This window comes from Brienomyrus brachyistius, chromosome 3 (assembly GCF_023856365.1).
Source record: "Brienomyrus brachyistius isolate T26 chromosome 3, BBRACH_0.4, whole genome shotgun sequence".
Lineage (NCBI taxonomy): Eukaryota > Metazoa > Chordata > Actinopteri > Osteoglossiformes > Mormyridae > Brienomyrus > Brienomyrus brachyistius.
Genome location: NC_064535.1, coordinates 15,668,807 through 15,686,140, shown reverse-complemented (window position 1 = coordinate 15,686,140; position 17,334 = coordinate 15,668,807). Strand labels below are relative to the sequence as shown.

The window sequence follows — 17,334 nt, the reverse complement described above, 5'->3', positions numbered from 1 at the left end:
GTAATGTTAAATTTCAACTCAAAGACTTGATAGATCTCATTATGTCAAAGTATTTCAAATATTATGTTGATCAGCTCTGAAGAGTACATTTAAAGATTTTCAGAGACAGTAAAACACGTCATTTTAAAAGTCATAAAAAAAGGAAATAGAACCATAAATCTTAAACTATTTATATTGTAACGATTAATGTTTAAGATGTGCATGTGTACCCATATAAAGCCTTAAGTCAAATCTTATCCAATGCCAGTTTCATGCCACATTAATGCCATCTAGTGGTCATATAGTGAGTAGATCATTACAGCCTACAATAGTGTACAGAATTCATTTTAAAATAATTGAATATTTTAAAATTAAGTGGAAAACACAGGATATTGTAAATAAAATGGCAATAAATTTTCTTCCAAAAATGCAACATTTTTTGTGTATCGTCAAAATACACTATACAGAACATGGGTGTCGTTAGGTGCGGTCACTCAGGGCTATAACTCGAGTATTTAACTGATGCCAGTCATCGTTCAAAAAGTCAAGCCCCAGGTAAACTCGACTTACCGCTTCTATAACTAGAATCTGCCATGTTAAGCAGCTTTCTGTGATTTCTAATGAAGGCAGTGTTTTCGTGTCAGTGGGATGTATGAGAATGACCGCTGTTGCCCCAAAAGTCTATTTGAGTTTGTAGGTATGTGCATACATCACACATGAATTATTGTCTAAAGCTGACGCATGTTTTTGCTGCCATGTTCTCGCGTAAACACTTCTGTATAGGGATAAGGGTTTGTGGATGTTCCATGTTGCTTTGCAGTAGTGAATTAACTAGAATTCGTTAAACTTGAGTTATTTCTCTTTGTTTCAGCTAGTGGTGAAAGGTGACCCCCCCCCCCCCAGTGGCACGACCTTTAACAGAGCATATAACCCGACATGGTTAATGATATCTGGAAAAATATTCAGTAGCATGGGCCACAATATGCAAACACAAAACACTGTTTAAAACATGTACTGTAAAAAATCTTTTATTAAGCAAACCACTGCTAATACTAGTACAATGCACTAGTAACAGTATAGATATTTAAAAAGAGACATTAAAACTACCAGATAGAGATGTTTTTTTTCCAAATTTGATTAAAACTACTCTGGAAAAAATAAAAGTTCATAAGTAAAATCCGGTTTCCATATATAATAAAAACAGTGGTATATTAACCCCCCCCCCAGCTTTCCTAGCTTGTGATTACAAGAACTGCTATAAAAATTTCATAATAAACAAAAAAGAAAGTAGGAGGTTAACCCTTTGGCGACCTTTCTAAACGCCATCCAATCAGGTACAGCGTGCAGGCACCTGTCTCTACGGACGCCGGGTGCTCAGGAGGTGGGGGTAGGCGGTCCCGATGTAGCGGCCATGCCGGCTCACCACCAGCTCCACCTGGTACTTGTCCATGTTCACCACAGCTCTGGTTGTCTTCTCGGTAGAGGCCAGGAAGAGAATGGTGAAGGCGGCTACTTCGAATTCGGGGCTGACGCCGACGAAGGCACTGCCCACCGGCTTGACCAGGCCGTTCCAGCTGAACTGTATGTTCAAGATGTGGTCGTCTTTGTTTGGCTGGAGAGAACAAACCATATAGATGATTACTGTAATAAAACCTTCCTTATACTGGCTGAGGCTATATATGCTACACTTTCTATGTGTGTCCCAAGTATAATTCCTTTTGTTAAGTGCCTGAAATGCCTCTGGGATCCTCCAGGCGTTTTCCGGCATTGTCAACATCCACAATCTGATCCTAAGTTTAATACATTTTACTCCATCAAATCCCTCAACCATTCTCACTTTTTGTAACAATGTGAGCTCACAGTTCTGTAAATGAGTGAGACACGTAAGCAGTGAAGGGGGGTGATTTCGGGTCTTGGTACCGTGTCTCTGTCTCTCGATTTGTAGCCCTTGTAGTCCACAAGACCCTGCTTCTCCAGCAAGTAGAACTGGACCCAGTTGTGTAGGCCCATGAGCTCAGTCCCGGACTTAGTCTCACCGACGAAGACGTGCTCGAACCCGCACGAGTCCTCGCTGTACGGCAGTCAGGCAAAAACAAGGAGCAAATCCTTCATCTTTTTTATAATTTTATAGTTCAATAACAGTCTCCCAATGGTACTTTCTAGTGTCCTACCAAATAAAAACTTAGAGGGCAGAAACGGTAGTATAGTTACCTTCCCCGCCTGTCTCGGTGGTACAGGTGAAACCAGATGTTATATAGTTGGTTCCGGAACTGACTCAGGTCTGACTGCGAGTGACCCTTGCTGACCAGGTACCGGTGAGTTCGCTGTCAAACCAGCCACATCCAGTAAATCACAAGCATCCCCAGAAACCTGATCTCTATGTCAACCAGAACTACCAAACTTGTCTTAATGCTGCTAAGTGACATTTAACACAACATCCACATTAAACTCCTCACATCCACAACCAAGGCAATATATATAAAAAAAAGCAAATTAAACTATGATTTTTCGGCCATTGGCTGATTCCGAGACTATTTAAATAAATAAATAAAAACTCAAGAACATCTATTTTAACGTTTTGCTAAAGTAATGTTACAATGTTATGTACAACTGCCTCTGTTTGGCGTATGTAAAAACGTTCTCTCTATCAAAGAGTCAAATCTTCTAAAAGGGCAAAAAAGAGAAAATCTCAACCTCCCGAAGCTATCAATATGTTTGCTGGTTTCTGAATTTGGCCTTTTGTTTTATTAAACATCTGTGTTTCATCGTCATTTTTTGTTAGCATAAATCTTTCCAAGTACAGAGCCAAAACTGACACAGGCAACAGTATCACGACACCAGACGAATGCGATGTTGCGAGAGCCATGTAAATAAAGATCAAAACAGTGTATGGATGTTATGGCACTAAAATCCTGCTCCACGTCAGTGTGGAGAAATATCTACTTTGGTCTACATGATTATGACTTTCAATCTCCTAAAATATTTAGGCAAGGCTGAGCAAAGGTTCTCTAACCAAAGCCAACTATTGCTTAATAATCACACAATGTAATATGTGTACCAAAGAAATCTGGATTCACTTATGCCACATTTGAAGTATTTTTAATAAACCCAACTCACCATTTCACCCCAAAGCAAAGAACAAATTTTACTCTTATGTGAAGTTGCGCAAACAATTCAATTATAAAGAGATAAACCATTAGGGATAATTTCAGAAAGGAAACTTTGATGTGCCTGGCTGGTGTGGGGGTCAATACCTTCATGACATCTGTCTCTAACACGGCATTCAGGAAGAGATTGTTCTCTGCGATCTCCTCTGCAGTGACCTTCTCCGCCACACCAGTGGATGGTTCATAGTTGTCCAAAAGATTCATGAGATCTGCAGGAAGAACTCATTTTGTTGACTTAGTCAAAAGTTGTGTTCTATTTCATCATGATAAAGTCTTTTTTTGTGGGGGAGAAAAACATTAATAAACAAAGTTTTAAAATGACTTCCAATTGTTATATTGCGTTTCAGTAATTGAGCTATTTCATTATGTCATGTGTTCAGACAAACAACAGAGGGAGTTTTAGGAAACATCTGTTGAGTCATAAACTTTCTTTTCTCTCTCACGAAAGGATAAATATGTCAAAGTTAATCAAAATTAAAAACTGTCTGAGCCTCCTTCTTTCGGGGATGATAAAAGAACATGAAACTGGACTCCCATGTAAAATAAAGCAGCCAATGAGCAACTCTCTGTCACGGAGCATGTCAGCCTCAGGGGCCAATGAGGAAATGATACAAACAGCCCAATAACAATAATGCATCTCAAAAGTTTGTCCAAATCTGCTCCATCAATCAAATTCTAGATTCCACTGCTAAAGAAAGAAAAGCATTTTAAAAGTGTGTTGCAAGTAACCTCTGGGAAAAGAAGTTATGATGTACACCTCCTCTTACTTTCTAATGGTTTGACAAAGTCGAAGGGATTTTTCATAACAGAGGAGAAACTCAGACCGTGTTGCCTTCACAGCATTATGTGATTTGTAGTGAGTGAGGACCCCATGTGTCATGCACAGACCAACTCCCGGGGGTTACGGTCAGTCGGGGCACTTACAGGAGAAGGTCTTGATTTTCTTGAGTTTCGCCTCATTAACGTAGGAGAACAAGGGGGCAGAGGCGTAATCCCTGGCCACGTTACTGCCCTGACTGACATAGCCGGCTCTCCCCTTAAAACAAAATAATGTTACTTTTTTTTTCCAGGAAAAGGAAAAACAAAGTCACTCTTCCGATAATCTGCACTATTATTCCTGGCATTTCATATTCTATCCGTAGTTCTCCAGAATTTCATTACTAGGACAAACTAAGGCACAGAGCGTAGGTAAGCGTCAGCATTAATATGTAAAGAAATATTTCAATTTTAAGGACTCAACCTTTAATACTGACAAAATAACATTTAAAGGGGCTTCATACTTAGTTTTTTTAATACAACCCCAAAATCAGAAAAGGTTGGGACGGTATACAAAATGAAAATCAAACTGAAAACAGCACTTTGTTAAATGATCTTCGACCTGTATTACATTTAAAACAACAGCACATTATTTAATGTGTTCCTTGTGAATTTTATTGCTTTTCTCAAAATAAACACACATTTCAATTTTGGTTCTTGCAACACATTAAAAAAAAAAAAGTTGGGGCAGTAAAGCATTTACTACTTTGTAATGTTGACATTCCTTTTCACAACACTTAAAAGACGTTTAGGGACTGATGACACCAAGTGATGAAGTGTTTCAGATGTAATTTTGTCCCATTCTTCCTGCAAGCAAGTCTTAAGGTGGGCAACAGTACGGGGTCTTCATTATCACATTTTGTGCTTCAAAATGCACCACACATTCTCTATTGGAGACAGGTCGGGACTGCAGGCAGGCCAGTCAAGTACCCATACCCTCTTCCTCCGCAGCCAGGACTTTGTAATGTGTGCAGAATGTGTTTTCGCATTGTTTGTTGCAATATGCTTGGGTTTCCCTGGAAAAGATGTCTTCTTGAAGGCAGCATTTTGTGCTCCAAAATCTCTATGTACTTTTCAGCATTAATGGTGCAATCACAGAACTGCAAGTTACCTTTGCCAAGGGCACTGACACAACCCCATACCATGACAGACCCTGGGTTTTGGACTTGTTGCTGGTAACAGTCTGGATGATCCTTTTCTTCTTTGGTCCGGAGCACATGGCATCCATTTCTCCCAAAAAATACCTGAAATACTTGTTCGTCTGACCACTGTACATGTTTCCATTGTTTGATGGTCCATCCCAGATGCCTCCGAGCCCAGAGAAGTCGACGGCGCTTCTGGACACTGTTAACGTGAGGCTTCCTTTTGGCACAGTACAGTTTTAACTGGCATTTGTGGATGTAACTGCGTATTGTGGTACTTGACAAAGGTTTGCCAAAGTAGTCCTGAGCCCATGTGGTCATATTGCTTATAGATGAATGACGGTTCTTGATGCAGTGCCGCCTGAGGGATCGGAGATCACGGCTGTTCAGCTTAGGCTTGTGCCCTTGTGTCCTTTACGCACTGAAATTCCTCCAGATTCCTTGAATCTTTTAATTATGTTATGCACTGTTGAAGGTGACATATCCAAATCTCCTCCTATCTTTCCTTGAGGAACATTGTTTTTAAACATTTCAATAACTTTCTCATGTATTTGTTGGCAAACTGGTGATCCTCGGCCCATCTTTGCTCCTGAAGGACTAGACCTTTCTTGGATGCTGCTTTTGTACCAAATTATAATTACAATCACCTGTTGACATCACCTGCTTCAAATCACATCATTATTTAACCAATTTACCTCATTACTGGCCCTAAATTGCTCCTGTCCCAACTTTCTTTGAAATGTGTTGCAAGAACCAAAATTGGAATACGTGTTTATCTTGAGAAAAACAATAATATTCATGAGGAACTCATTAAATAATGTGCTGTTGTATTGTTTTCAATGAAATACAGGTCAAAGATAATTTAACAAAGTGCTGTTTTCAGTTTGATTTTCATTTTACATGCCGTCCCAACTTTTTCTTATTTGAGTTTGTAGTAACAATGTTGTGAAAATCCTAAAATTTGCAACCAAATTACGTCACATGGGATTAGAGTATCAGGACTAGGGTGGGACAAAGATGAGAACACCAGCCAAAAGACACATCAAAAAGCATGAAAATAGCCATATTGTTTCATGAGGATAAAGAACAATGAATACCAACTGAAATAGAGTCAGGGAGCCAAAAAAATCGCATAAAACGAGGGGTAAAATCATGACACTCACTCACTGCCTCCCTCCATCCATCCCTCCATCTGCTTATCCTGGAGATGCAGCCTATTCTATTTTTGCTCATTTTGAAATGATGGACAGGTCTAACTAATCAGCACAAAAATTCCAGTCAACCCCGTCCCAGTTACTCATAGGATAAGCAACAGCACGGTTCGGGTGTTTTGACAGCTGTTGCCATATTGCTGATGACATGGCAGGGCGGTTACGCTCAGTCATAGCAGTCACAAATCAACAGGAACATCAGCATCCATCCCCATACCTGCAGAGAAATGGTATAGTCCGTTCCAGATTTCAGCCGGTTTTTATCCAACTTCCACAACTCATTAAGAATGTCAGAAAGTCCCTGGTCCACTGCTTGACTATGGCAAGACAGTACATAGAGAAATCATCCATGAAAATTATACTATTCATCCCAGATACTCCCCTTTTCACAAACCAATTATTGGGAAAAATCAAAGGCATTATATATATATGTGTGTGTGTTTATTACTCCAAAGCAAGTAAACGTGCTTAGAAAGAAGCTTATACCATGACTAAGATCAGTCACTCCATTGTTGGACAGCTGCAGTCTAGCAGGTTACAATCAACACACTGATCAAGCCTATTTAAGAAGAGCTCCAGTGTAAAACAGAAGGAAGATCAATCCTAAAAAAAATTCACAATCATTTTTATTCTATATTTATGACATATTTTCAACTCTCCACCCACCGCTTTTTGTATAGATTTTGAGGGGCCAGCCCTGTCAAACCTAGTTTTCTTTAAAAGGGATGGGATGATCACTGTTATTTATAGCAAAGAAAATCAATTAATATCCTTTTATGTCCAGAGTTTGTATCAATATGTTGCAATACAAGACATATGTTAAAGATTTAAAATTTCATTTTTACCTTTTTGAGTAGTATGGGGTTGCTTTGTCTTAAAATACCTGTTATACTTCTTTACCATTTTACATACCTGGCATCAAGGTGTGGGAAAATAACAAGCAATAATAGCAGCGGCGCTCCACTGGTGCATCTGGAAACGTTACAATAACCAAGTAATTAAAAGGGCACAAGTTGAAACACGCTGAGAAGTATTACAAACAGTACAAGGACGAGCATTCTCTGGATTAATTACGGGTAAAGACGGACTGAAAAAGACGGAGTGAGGAAGAGTCACAATGAGACGCGGTTCAAGTTGTGTCACAAAGGCGTTTTATTTAAAGCTACTCAAATCAAAATTATAAGTGGTGCATTAACTATAACAGACAAGAGTAATTCAATTCCTGGTGATCAACAAAATGTTGAAGGCAGAATGCAAAATGATTGGTCCAAATAGATCACCAATCACATTGTAGAGGAGGTGGGTCACAGCGACTAGAAGATGCGGGCCCAACCAATCAAATGTCTTAATCCCGCCTTCTCTACATGTTGCATTACGCCAAAACGCGTCTGTTTTGTGTAAAGACTTAAAATAAGATGATACTGAAGCAAAGTGCAACCTCTTTTGTTTAACTCGATTTATTCTTATTGCGGTCCAGCACTCTGAAAATTGTAATATAGTATTAGAAGTAAAGCCCGTTCTTCTGCACCATACTAATATTAAAGTTTGCAATTTTGTAAACAGAGTTGTTTTCGTGCAATATGCTGCAAGAACGAAGTGTACCTTCCCGTGGTACACGATTCTAACAAAAATAACCCATAGCTGCACATCATAAACAATGGCATAAAAATATTTTATGCCAGTAAACTCTGAAACAAGAAACACCTTACCCCCGAGCCATTGCGCAGCTGCAAGCTTCCAAGTCGAATGGCGTGTCGAACGCTGCGAGCAGGGCCGCTATCACGCTCCAGCGGCACGCCTAAACGGTGTCCAATCATAACGGCGGAGAAACCTCATACTATGACGATGGGCTTGTCACGAGCTCGCTTATTGGCTGCCCTGCGAGGACATGTTGGGACGTCACTGCTGTGCCAAAGTGGGGAGAGTCTGAGTGAAAAACGAAAGTGATTAACTGTAGGTAGAACTGATCAGATCCTTTTTCAGACGGATCTTTATAAACAGTTAAAAAAGTAATACCCTAGCGTACAATTTGTCAAAGACATAATTATACAATGTTGGGCGCTATTTATAATGTAAGTATGGCGTTTAATTGTTTGTTTCGGAGTTTAGTGAACAAACTGTACATAGTGTTTACTGCTGCAGCAGAGCTCAGTGTTTATCCATATGCATTGTTGCCTGAATGGTATTGTTGGTAGCATTATTGCACGTGCAAAACCTGCTCAGGTTTAGCAACCTCATTGTATATAAGTAACCCTTTACTGTCGAAGTCAGTTAACTTCCTGACTGACCTCATACGAAAGAAGTGTAGGCGGGACAGTAAAGGCAGTTACGTGTGAATTAACAAGAATGCAATAAAATCTTTTGTAACATACCGCTAATTTCTAGTTATTTTTAGCTTCATTCTGCTAGTTTTTCTATTATTTTAGACTGCGTTTTACATTTACCACACAATGGTGCCAGATAAAATTTCTGCATTTTAAGGGCCAGGGAAGTTTCCTCGAAGACGATACTCACCGTGTGCATTAACAGAAGACTTTCTTTGGGCTTCTGTCCGCTTGCTTTTTGTTTTTGCACGTACGGCGACAGATCTACGTTTTCCGTTTGATTCATTCTGTACATGTTCCTTCACATCTTAACAGACGGTCTTAATGTGTGTATTTTTATTAACTCCAGATTTTGGTAGATTAACTGGCAACTGGTAACCCTGGCATTTTACTATAATAATGCAGTATTATCACATAGGAAGGTAATTCCAGTGCCCCTGTCTCGTTGCAGTTTATCCAGAGTTGTTGCAGCAGCATTGTCGGTGTAATCCTCAGGCTGCTTGGTATAAGGAGGAGACCCGCAATAACTCTTGAAGACCCCAACATCAAATACGCTTTACGACTCATAGACAAGGAGGTAACTGTGTGACTTTTAATTACAAAGAATTTCAAATGATTTATACACTCAAAATCTGTGACTTACTTGGTGAAGTGTTTCGGCTGAAAACCAAAAAATAAAAAATCTGACATACATGGACTTATTTATGATATTGTGTTTATATGTATATGCAATCTTGGCACTTTCCAGCATCTTACTGTCGCAGTTTATAAAATATAAACATTCTTCAGGATGAGGTCAGGTTTGCAATTCCATGCAAAGGTCTGTCTGATTTCACACATAACGCTGATAAAATGGCATGTATTCCGCACGTGTAAATGAGTTTTGGGGATCTGCCTATGTTCAACCCAAGGGGTTAAATATATGTAAATTGGCTCATTGATACTGCCCGCTTAGGCATTTCGTTTGAGTTTAAATGTCACTTTCATAACACTGGAATTGTCCATTGAATTTCCAATCCAAGGAGATCAATAAAGTCTAAGTTTAAGCTCTCATAATAATATAAAATGTAAATGAAAAATAAGTCATGGAGTTAAATTTTGGCTTGTATTCAGTAACTGTCTGTACAAATATATATGCAATGTGAAACATCCACATAGTGCTTTGTGGATGTTTCAGATAACATAGTGCCTTTTGGGATGTATGCAGATAATCAGCCATGACACCAGGAAGTTCCGCTTCTCATTGCCCACTGCTGACCATGTCCTTGGCCTGCCCATTGGTAAGCTTTCTCACAATAACAGAGGGTCGGTGGGTGGCAGGTTTGAACCCTGTTTTTTGTGTATGCCGATGGCGTACTGTTCTTTGGTCATGTGGGATTAGGACTGGACTGGGTGTTTGCCATGCTGGGCATTTTCTTAGAGGGGCGATGGATATGTGGCGATTTATCCTGGGAACCCCCTCCCCCCAAACAGTGTATTTGTTTGAGTTTCCCTTGTTCTGGTGACATTACCCTGCAATACCATTACAGGCCAGCACATATATCTGTCAGCCAAGGTGGATGGGAACCTAGTGGTCCGTCCCTATACACCTGTGTCCAGCGACGATGACAAGGGGTTTGTGGACCTGGTGGTCAAGGTAAATTTTAAAAAGAAAGCCTCAGACCTATTATTTATGGGAGGGGTAATAAACCAGTACACATCTGACTGCTTTATAAAATGCAGTTAAAATTTGATATGTGACTGTGTTATTGCATACCACAGTAACTTATTTATTATTTCTTTCTTTTTGAGATTTATTACAAAAACGTCAACCCAAAGTTCCCAGAAGGCGGGAAGATGTCCCAGTACCTGGAAAGCCTTCGGATTGGTGACACCATTGACTTCCGTGGTCCAAATGGACTGCTGATATACAAGGGAAAAGGTAGGGCATCCAGTAGAACCTACATTTTATACATCCTCACATATCAATAAAGAAAATTAAAATTCATTATGTGCTACCGACACTAAACACAGAAATCAGATATCTTTAAAATGATTACTTTGATAAAACTGTTTTGTAATGTGAAACAAATACTTTCCACTGTTCTAAAAAGTGTGCAAAAGGTGTATATGTTTGTCTAATGCTGTACAACTACCTTCTACATTAGGTTGTCAAATAAACAGTTGATTTCTTAATGAATGTCAAGTACCCTATTTAATGTACAGCATTTCACAAGTAGAATAACCATGAGTCACTGTTGGTGTCTGCTTCAGAGTAAAGTTCAACCTGAGGAAAGGTTATGTGTTGCAGCACTGGTGAGCTAACCAGATTGAACTTTCAACACAGGGGTGTTTGCCATAAAGCCCGATAAGAAGTCTGAGCCAGTGCTCAAGAAGGCCAAGCACGTTGGCATGATCGCAGGGGGAACCGGTATGCTGTCCGTCTTCAGCTTTTACATGATGCAGGAAAACCTAAAGGTTCAACCAGCTCACGGTTTCCAGTTCTTTGTCCTTGATTCCTGAGCCTGATGCAAACGATTTATTTAGATTGTACCAAGTTAGTGCCACATTGTGAGTGAATAGTACTGCTAACGTGCCAGATCCAGTAAGCTGTCAGCTGGATCGTGTACAGGCACTCTCTCTGTGCGTCATGGGGTCTGCATCCACCTTGGCTTTCCTCCAGGCATCTGAGTAGTTGTTTCTCTTGCACACAGGAATAACGCCCATGCTGCAGATCATCAGGGCAATAATGAAGGATCCGGCGGATAAGACTGTGTGTTACCTGCTCTTTGCTAACCAGGTGAGGCGGGATGCATGTATGGGAGATTCCACCCCTGTAACCCAGACCTTATTTTTTTACCCTAAATGACTTTAGAAGATATATGCCTGGCATGCAACAATTACACTATGAAAACGTGATATGCAGTTCAATAGAGGCTTGACTTATGTGTTGTCTGTTAAGGAACATTTAGTGAAAAAGATCTATCTCACATTCATGAGTTATACGCATATGTCCAGCAAAGAGCTCTACAGCCTTGGGGATGTTTGGAATCAAAATGATCCTTACAATCTAGCCTCCCTGTCCACCCTAGAGCGAGAGGGACATTTTGCTGCGCTCTGATCTGGATGAGATAGAGGCCCAGCACTCATCCCGCTTCAAGCTGTGGTACACTGTGGACAAGGCCCCTGAAGGTAAATCCACACCCCAATTCACAGCCAAGTTACATGACTGACAACATCCAGAAATGTTGTCAGTGTTGAGTTAGTTATATCCGAGTTGCAACTGGTCATTTTTCAGATATTCCTGGAGTCTCATTCATCAGTGTACAGTGGCTGTCCCTGACACAATCAGTGACCCAATCTGCCTTTCCTAGGCTGGGCCTACAGTCAGGGTTTCATCAATGAAGAAATGGTGCGCAAGCATCTACCCCCGCCAGGCGAGGACACGCTCATCCTGATGTGCGGCCCCCCTCCCATGATCCAGTTTGCTTGCAACCCCAACCTCGTTAAGGTTGGACACCCTAGTAGTAGGGGGTTCACCTTCTAAGGGCTGCCAACAGCTGCCTGACTGGGTGAGGCAGTCAGTTTGGTGTTTCCAGTTATTTTCCAAATTTTCTGTTAATGTGTTTTAGTTATGGTTAAAGGCTGTTGAAAATCTACAACTTGCGTATCAAATTGTCTTAGCCTCTGGGCTAAGAAATTCTAAGAAATTAGATGATTCCTCTGTTGCACATGGTCACAGGGCGCTTGCTGATCTCTAACAACAAAGGAACATGCAAATACTTTGTGTTGCGAAGAAACCGCATCATGTACCAGGTTTCCAGCCGCAAAGCTGTTGAAATTTGATGGGATGACATGCTATTGCAAAACTTGCCCACTGCCTAATCTACAGGGGGAGCTACCTGTAAGTCCAGGAAGTCCCGTGAAAATAATTATGGTATGAAGTACCCTATCCTGTCTGTATCGTTGAATGTTAATTCCTTACATGTGTCTTCTGCAGGATAATTAAAGATTTAAATTTCTTTATTAATTTGGATCTGCTGCTGTCTGCTGTTGCCTTGACAGCTCTAATGTCCTGCTTGAAGTCTGTGAAAATCCATATAGAAAAGGCTGTTTGCAGACACTGAATATGATGGATTCTTGCTGGAAATGGGAGGTGGGGAGGGGTCACAGTTCATTTAGTTATATCCAGTTCAGTGTTTTTTACTTGAGTGTTATGCATAGTTACATTTGAGGTGTCGTGTGTTACACATTCAGCATCGCTCACTGAAACCCTGTGGCAGTCATTGATAGAAACGCTTTTGTCTCAGCGCTGCCCTACGAATATCAAGCCATTGCTGTCAGACGCAGGCTATGCTTTTTGGCTTAGAAGGAAAGTGATCAATTAAAAACATGCTAATATATTCACCATGGAGTATCTCATGCAACTAATTAAGAAGCCAGTGATGTCTTACTTGCATGTTGATGTCGATTTACTTTTAAACTTGCTTTTCACATGAATAAAACTGCACTTGATTTATAATAGCATGATATGATTTTATATAAGGAGTATGTTTACAGACAGAGGACATTGAAAGAAAGGCCACAATATTATTATCGGGGTACAGAAACAGAATATGCATATAGTGGCAAATATTATTTTTATAGATTGTTTTTTTATTTGATTTGGTGACAGCCCAGGACAGAGAGGGACACAAATGCCAAAGATGAGCACCTTACAAGTTAATTGGGTGCTGAACCTACATCATAATCAGCCAAGGGTAACATGAACCTGAAATTAGGTAACAAAGTAGTACAGAGCTTTTAAATGGGTGATGTGTGGCTCTGGGGTTCATGACTCTGTACTTGTGATGAGAAAGTTGCCGGTTCAAATCCAGTGGTCAGCAGAGTGATTTCACTGCTAGGCCATTATCAAGGCCCCTAACCTGCTTCGCTCCAGGGACGGACTTACTCTGCTTCCTCAGTTGTATGTTGCCTTTAATAAAAGCATCTGCTAAATGAATAAAAATGTAAATTTAATGAAATCATAAGGACCAAGAAATGCTTTGCAATTAAGTGTTTTTATGTCCAAAATCTGCTGTGACTTCAGGTCAAAACTCGATTGGTCAGATTCGGGCTTCGCGATATGACCAAAATCTCATATCCCGATAATGATATATATCTTATCAGCACCTCGTATTTATGGATTTTTTAAATACAGATCAGTTATGGTAGGAATTGGAGAGAAGTCTGCAATGAACAATGAAGTCCCATAAAAAGCAGCACATGCCATGCAGTGGCATGTATGCTTGCAAATCTGTCATCCGAATGATGGAAAAAATGTTGCCATGAACAGTGTATTTTGCATCACCACAAAATAAACGATATGAAACTATATGTTTTTATTTCGTCATCCGATATCATATCATACAACCCTATGTCAGATACTGCTGTCATAGATCTGTAACTCCTGCTTAACCTTTAATACGAATTATCAAAATTAACATTAGATGTGGTAGTTTCTGTATTGTTAAGAACACATATGTATGTTAACACTGAATTTGAATTAGAATTGAGTAAAGCTGCAGGACTCAGCATTTGAATTCGAAATATAGAGTGTACTTCAATGTAAGGCTGTAACATTCATGTATGTTTTGTTCAACAGGAAAGTGTCACTCATGTTTCTGCATTGGCCAAAATACACACTATTTATCACTATAAATGCTGCTAATAATAAAGTATCACAATGTCATGTGGGACTTCTAGTGGTGAAAAGTCTGTCAAGGGCTTTTTCTGCATTTGTACTTTGATGTTTTTATTTAATTGAGTGGTCAAAAGCAATTAAGTGAAATCAGATAATCCTGTTGGTTCTGTGGTCTCTTAGAAGATTCCACTTTCTCCCACTTGTTTTTACTATGTTGACGTTTTTGAGACCTTTTTTGTTCAACTAGTAGTAGATTTATGAGGCTGGGGAAAGACAATAAATAGTCTGTATAGCTAATACAGTAAAACCTTGGATTGCGAGTAACTTGGTCTGCGAGTGTTTTGCAATAGGTAGCAGTATTTCGCAGGCGGTAGCAGTGCAAGCGATGAATGTGTTTAACGACAACGCAATGGCACATTTCTGCAAAATCGAAAAGGAGGCAAAAGCGGCTCTCATTAGATAGGTTCCTTGTTAAAGTTGCACAACAAGAAAAAGATTCCAGTGAGCCAACAGGTAGTAGTGATTGCGTTAGTTATAGTGAAAGTCATCCTACAAAATAGCCCTTCTTGTCTCCCAAAACACCATCCACGATTCTTTTCAAAGGTAAAGTGCAAGTTAATTTGTTTTATGTATTTTTACTTTATATTTTGTATTAATCATTTTTATATTAATATTTTTGGATTGTGGAGCGAATCATTTCCATTACTTATTATGGGAAAATTCGATTTGATATTTGGATTACAAGCACATTTCCGGAACGAATTATGCTCGCAAACCAAGGTACTTTGCATCCAAGATTTATAGTTTAAACCAATGTGCAACTGGCACAAAATGTCATGGACATTTTTGTCGCAGTATAATGAGAAGCAAAAGTATTAATTCTGAACCTCAGTACCATAATTCCATGATCATTTTGGGATCCACGGCCTCTAGGGGTGTTAAAACATTCAACCTTGTATGTCTTCTGGAAATTTTCAGCGATATCCATTGTGTAGCAAAGGTCTAGGCCAGGGGTGGCCAGTCTTGTCCATCCATAAAGGGCCGCTGTGTTCACTGCAACTCCTTAATTAGATTACTAATTAGAGGAGTGTTTGGCTGAAGAGTCCTCTCACCTGGGTTTGAACAGCTGACCTGAAGGTTACCCCTGAAACCTGCATCCACGCCGGCCCTTTGTGGATAAGATTGGCCACCCCACCCCCGGTCTAGATTTTCCAAAATTTCCCCAAAGGCTTCTTGTCTGTTCTGCACAAAATTTAGCTTTGTACACAGTAGCCATGGACAAAGTCCATTTAGTTAATGATAGCTGACATGTCAAATTGTGCGCTTAAGCTAATTGTAACGCTAATTGTACCATTTTGCACACCTTGAATTAGCCACACAAGCTTTGGCAGGCTAGTGGTGGCACCACAGAAATATACATGGTTATAAATGCTGAAAATGCCACTTTGCCTAATGTGCCTCTACATCTTTGTATACATGTTCCTGATATTGATGTATGTAACTGGAGAGATGAGAGATGTCCTGCTGGGCTTTTTAAGTGCTGGTTTCAGGCTAAATGAGTGAGCTACAGCCCAAAATGGACTTTGGTAGTTTCACCGAACTAATATAGTTAAATAAAACCTGACAGACCCATCATCACCATGGTAACCTGATACTGACTAACAAGAATAACTGTGTATGGAAATTGAGATTGAGTACAATTGGATTCTGTTCATTTTATTCTCAACAAACAATGTCCCCACACATAAACCACTGTAGGCACTTGATTCTGTTAATTTTATTGACTTTTTAAAAATGCATAAAAACCTCACAGTATATGGTAGAAATAGGTTTTTACATAGACGGTTAATGGGATCTGCATAGAAGTATTGCTGGGTAGCATCTTATTGCTTTCTTTCAAAACATGCTAAATGCACATTATGCATTAAAATAACATTACATACACATGGACCACAACTACCCTAATAATATTAATATTAAAACACAGACTTCAATAATAATTAACAGCAACAACTCAAAACTGAGTTCCTGTTCTTGCATAGTGGGGAAACCGCTAGAGTGACAAACGTAACATGTAACCACTCAAGGCAACTAAAAAGTAAAGCACAGGGGACAAGCACAGCACTGAGAGCAAGAGGCTTGAGAAGACTGGCTATTCCCCAGCTAGGGTACGATGTTAATGGCACTTTCCATTGTGTGCTTCGGAAGTGACTTAAGGCTAATGCTGTGTTACAGCTTACAAAGCAAACCCTTCACTCAGCTCTGAAGCAGAGGTTCCCTTGGCATGTTAGGAGGTTGGAGATCGACATTTGTTAGAAACGTTACAGGACCATTGGCACCTTCCACGCACTACAGATCTGATGGCTCTTCACACAATGGTGAATTTTCACAATGTTTTTCCTAGTGTCTTCTAGAATTTAGAGCTAAAAACCATCTTACAAAAAGTTATGAATGTCACTTCGTTAAATAAGCAAAAAACAAAAGCACATCTCACATTACAAGTCTCCAGTAACCAGCTGGTAGGCAGTCTAAGAAAAAAAGTGTCTTGTCTGAAACAGTAGGAGAAACAGTAGGTGGAGAGGGTGACTGATGTACACGGCCTTTAGAAAACAGGAGGGAAAAATTAAGACTTTCCACAAGGTGTCATCAAAAAAACGAATTCAGACAGCATGAGGATACTCGAGGACTGAACACGTGAATGGTTTGATTTTAAATTATAGCTATTGTGCTCAACGATAACAATTCTGGGATGTACAGCCATTGCAAGGCCGTGGCTCAAAGTAGAAGGGCACGTTTTCATGCTCAGGCGGGTTCAGTCCGTCCTGTTCACAGCGCTCTGCCGGCGTTGGGACAGCGACGCCCTCACAAGTTCTCATCCATCATGCTGGAGTCAGGTGAGCACGCTGCCAGCTCCTTAAAGAGTTCGTCATCCTTTAGCATGCTCTACAATACAGTATGTGAGAGTGAGAGTCCTGGCCAATTAAAACGGCTACTCCAATATGGTGAAATATCAAATACCAAACTTAAAATGTC

At 40.0% G+C, this 17,334-nt stretch overlaps 3 protein-coding genes across 14 annotated transcripts in view; 1 reads left to right on the top strand and 2 right to left on the bottom strand.

Moving 5' to 3' along the window:
• Positions 1-991: 991 nt before the first annotated feature.
• Positions 992-8,168, bottom strand: LOC125739566 (uridylate-specific endoribonuclease C-like). Its single transcript, XM_049009810.1, has 8 exons — positions 8,025-8,168; positions 7,228-7,287; positions 6,533-6,632; positions 4,071-4,182; positions 3,234-3,355; positions 2,191-2,303; positions 1,900-2,050; positions 992-1,591 (listed from the first exon to the last, which is right to left on the bottom strand). Exons 1-8 carry the CDS (start codon positions 8,033-8,035, stop codon positions 1,337-1,339), a joined length of 924 nt encoding a protein of 307 aa, XP_048865767.1. The 5' UTR covers positions 8,036-8,168; the 3' UTR covers positions 992-1,336.
• Positions 8,169-8,221: 53 nt separating this feature from the next.
• Positions 8,222-14,349, top strand: LOC125739567 (NADH-cytochrome b5 reductase 3). Its single transcript, XM_049009811.1, has 9 exons — positions 8,222-8,387; positions 9,091-9,216; positions 9,847-9,919; positions 10,169-10,275; positions 10,431-10,560; positions 10,966-11,049; positions 11,333-11,418; positions 11,711-11,810; positions 11,993-14,349. The coding sequence occupies exons 1-9, from the start codon at positions 8,367-8,369 to the stop codon at positions 12,163-12,165; spliced, it is 900 nt and encodes a 299-aa protein (XP_048865768.1). The 5' UTR covers positions 8,222-8,366; the 3' UTR covers positions 12,166-14,349.
• A 1,702-nt stretch (positions 14,350-16,051) lies between these two features.
• Positions 16,052-17,334, bottom strand: part of ppfibp1b (PPFIA binding protein 1b) — a 35,720-nt gene continuing 34,437 nt past the window's right edge. For all 12 annotated transcript variants that reach the window (XM_049009799.1, XM_049009797.1, XM_049009802.1 and 9 more), the window contains one exon: positions 16,052-17,244. In XM_049009799.1, the coding sequence (XP_048865756.1) occupies positions 17,164-17,244 (81 nt within the window). In that variant the 3' untranslated portion in view covers positions 16,052-17,163. The remainder of the gene's footprint in view (positions 17,245-17,334) is intronic.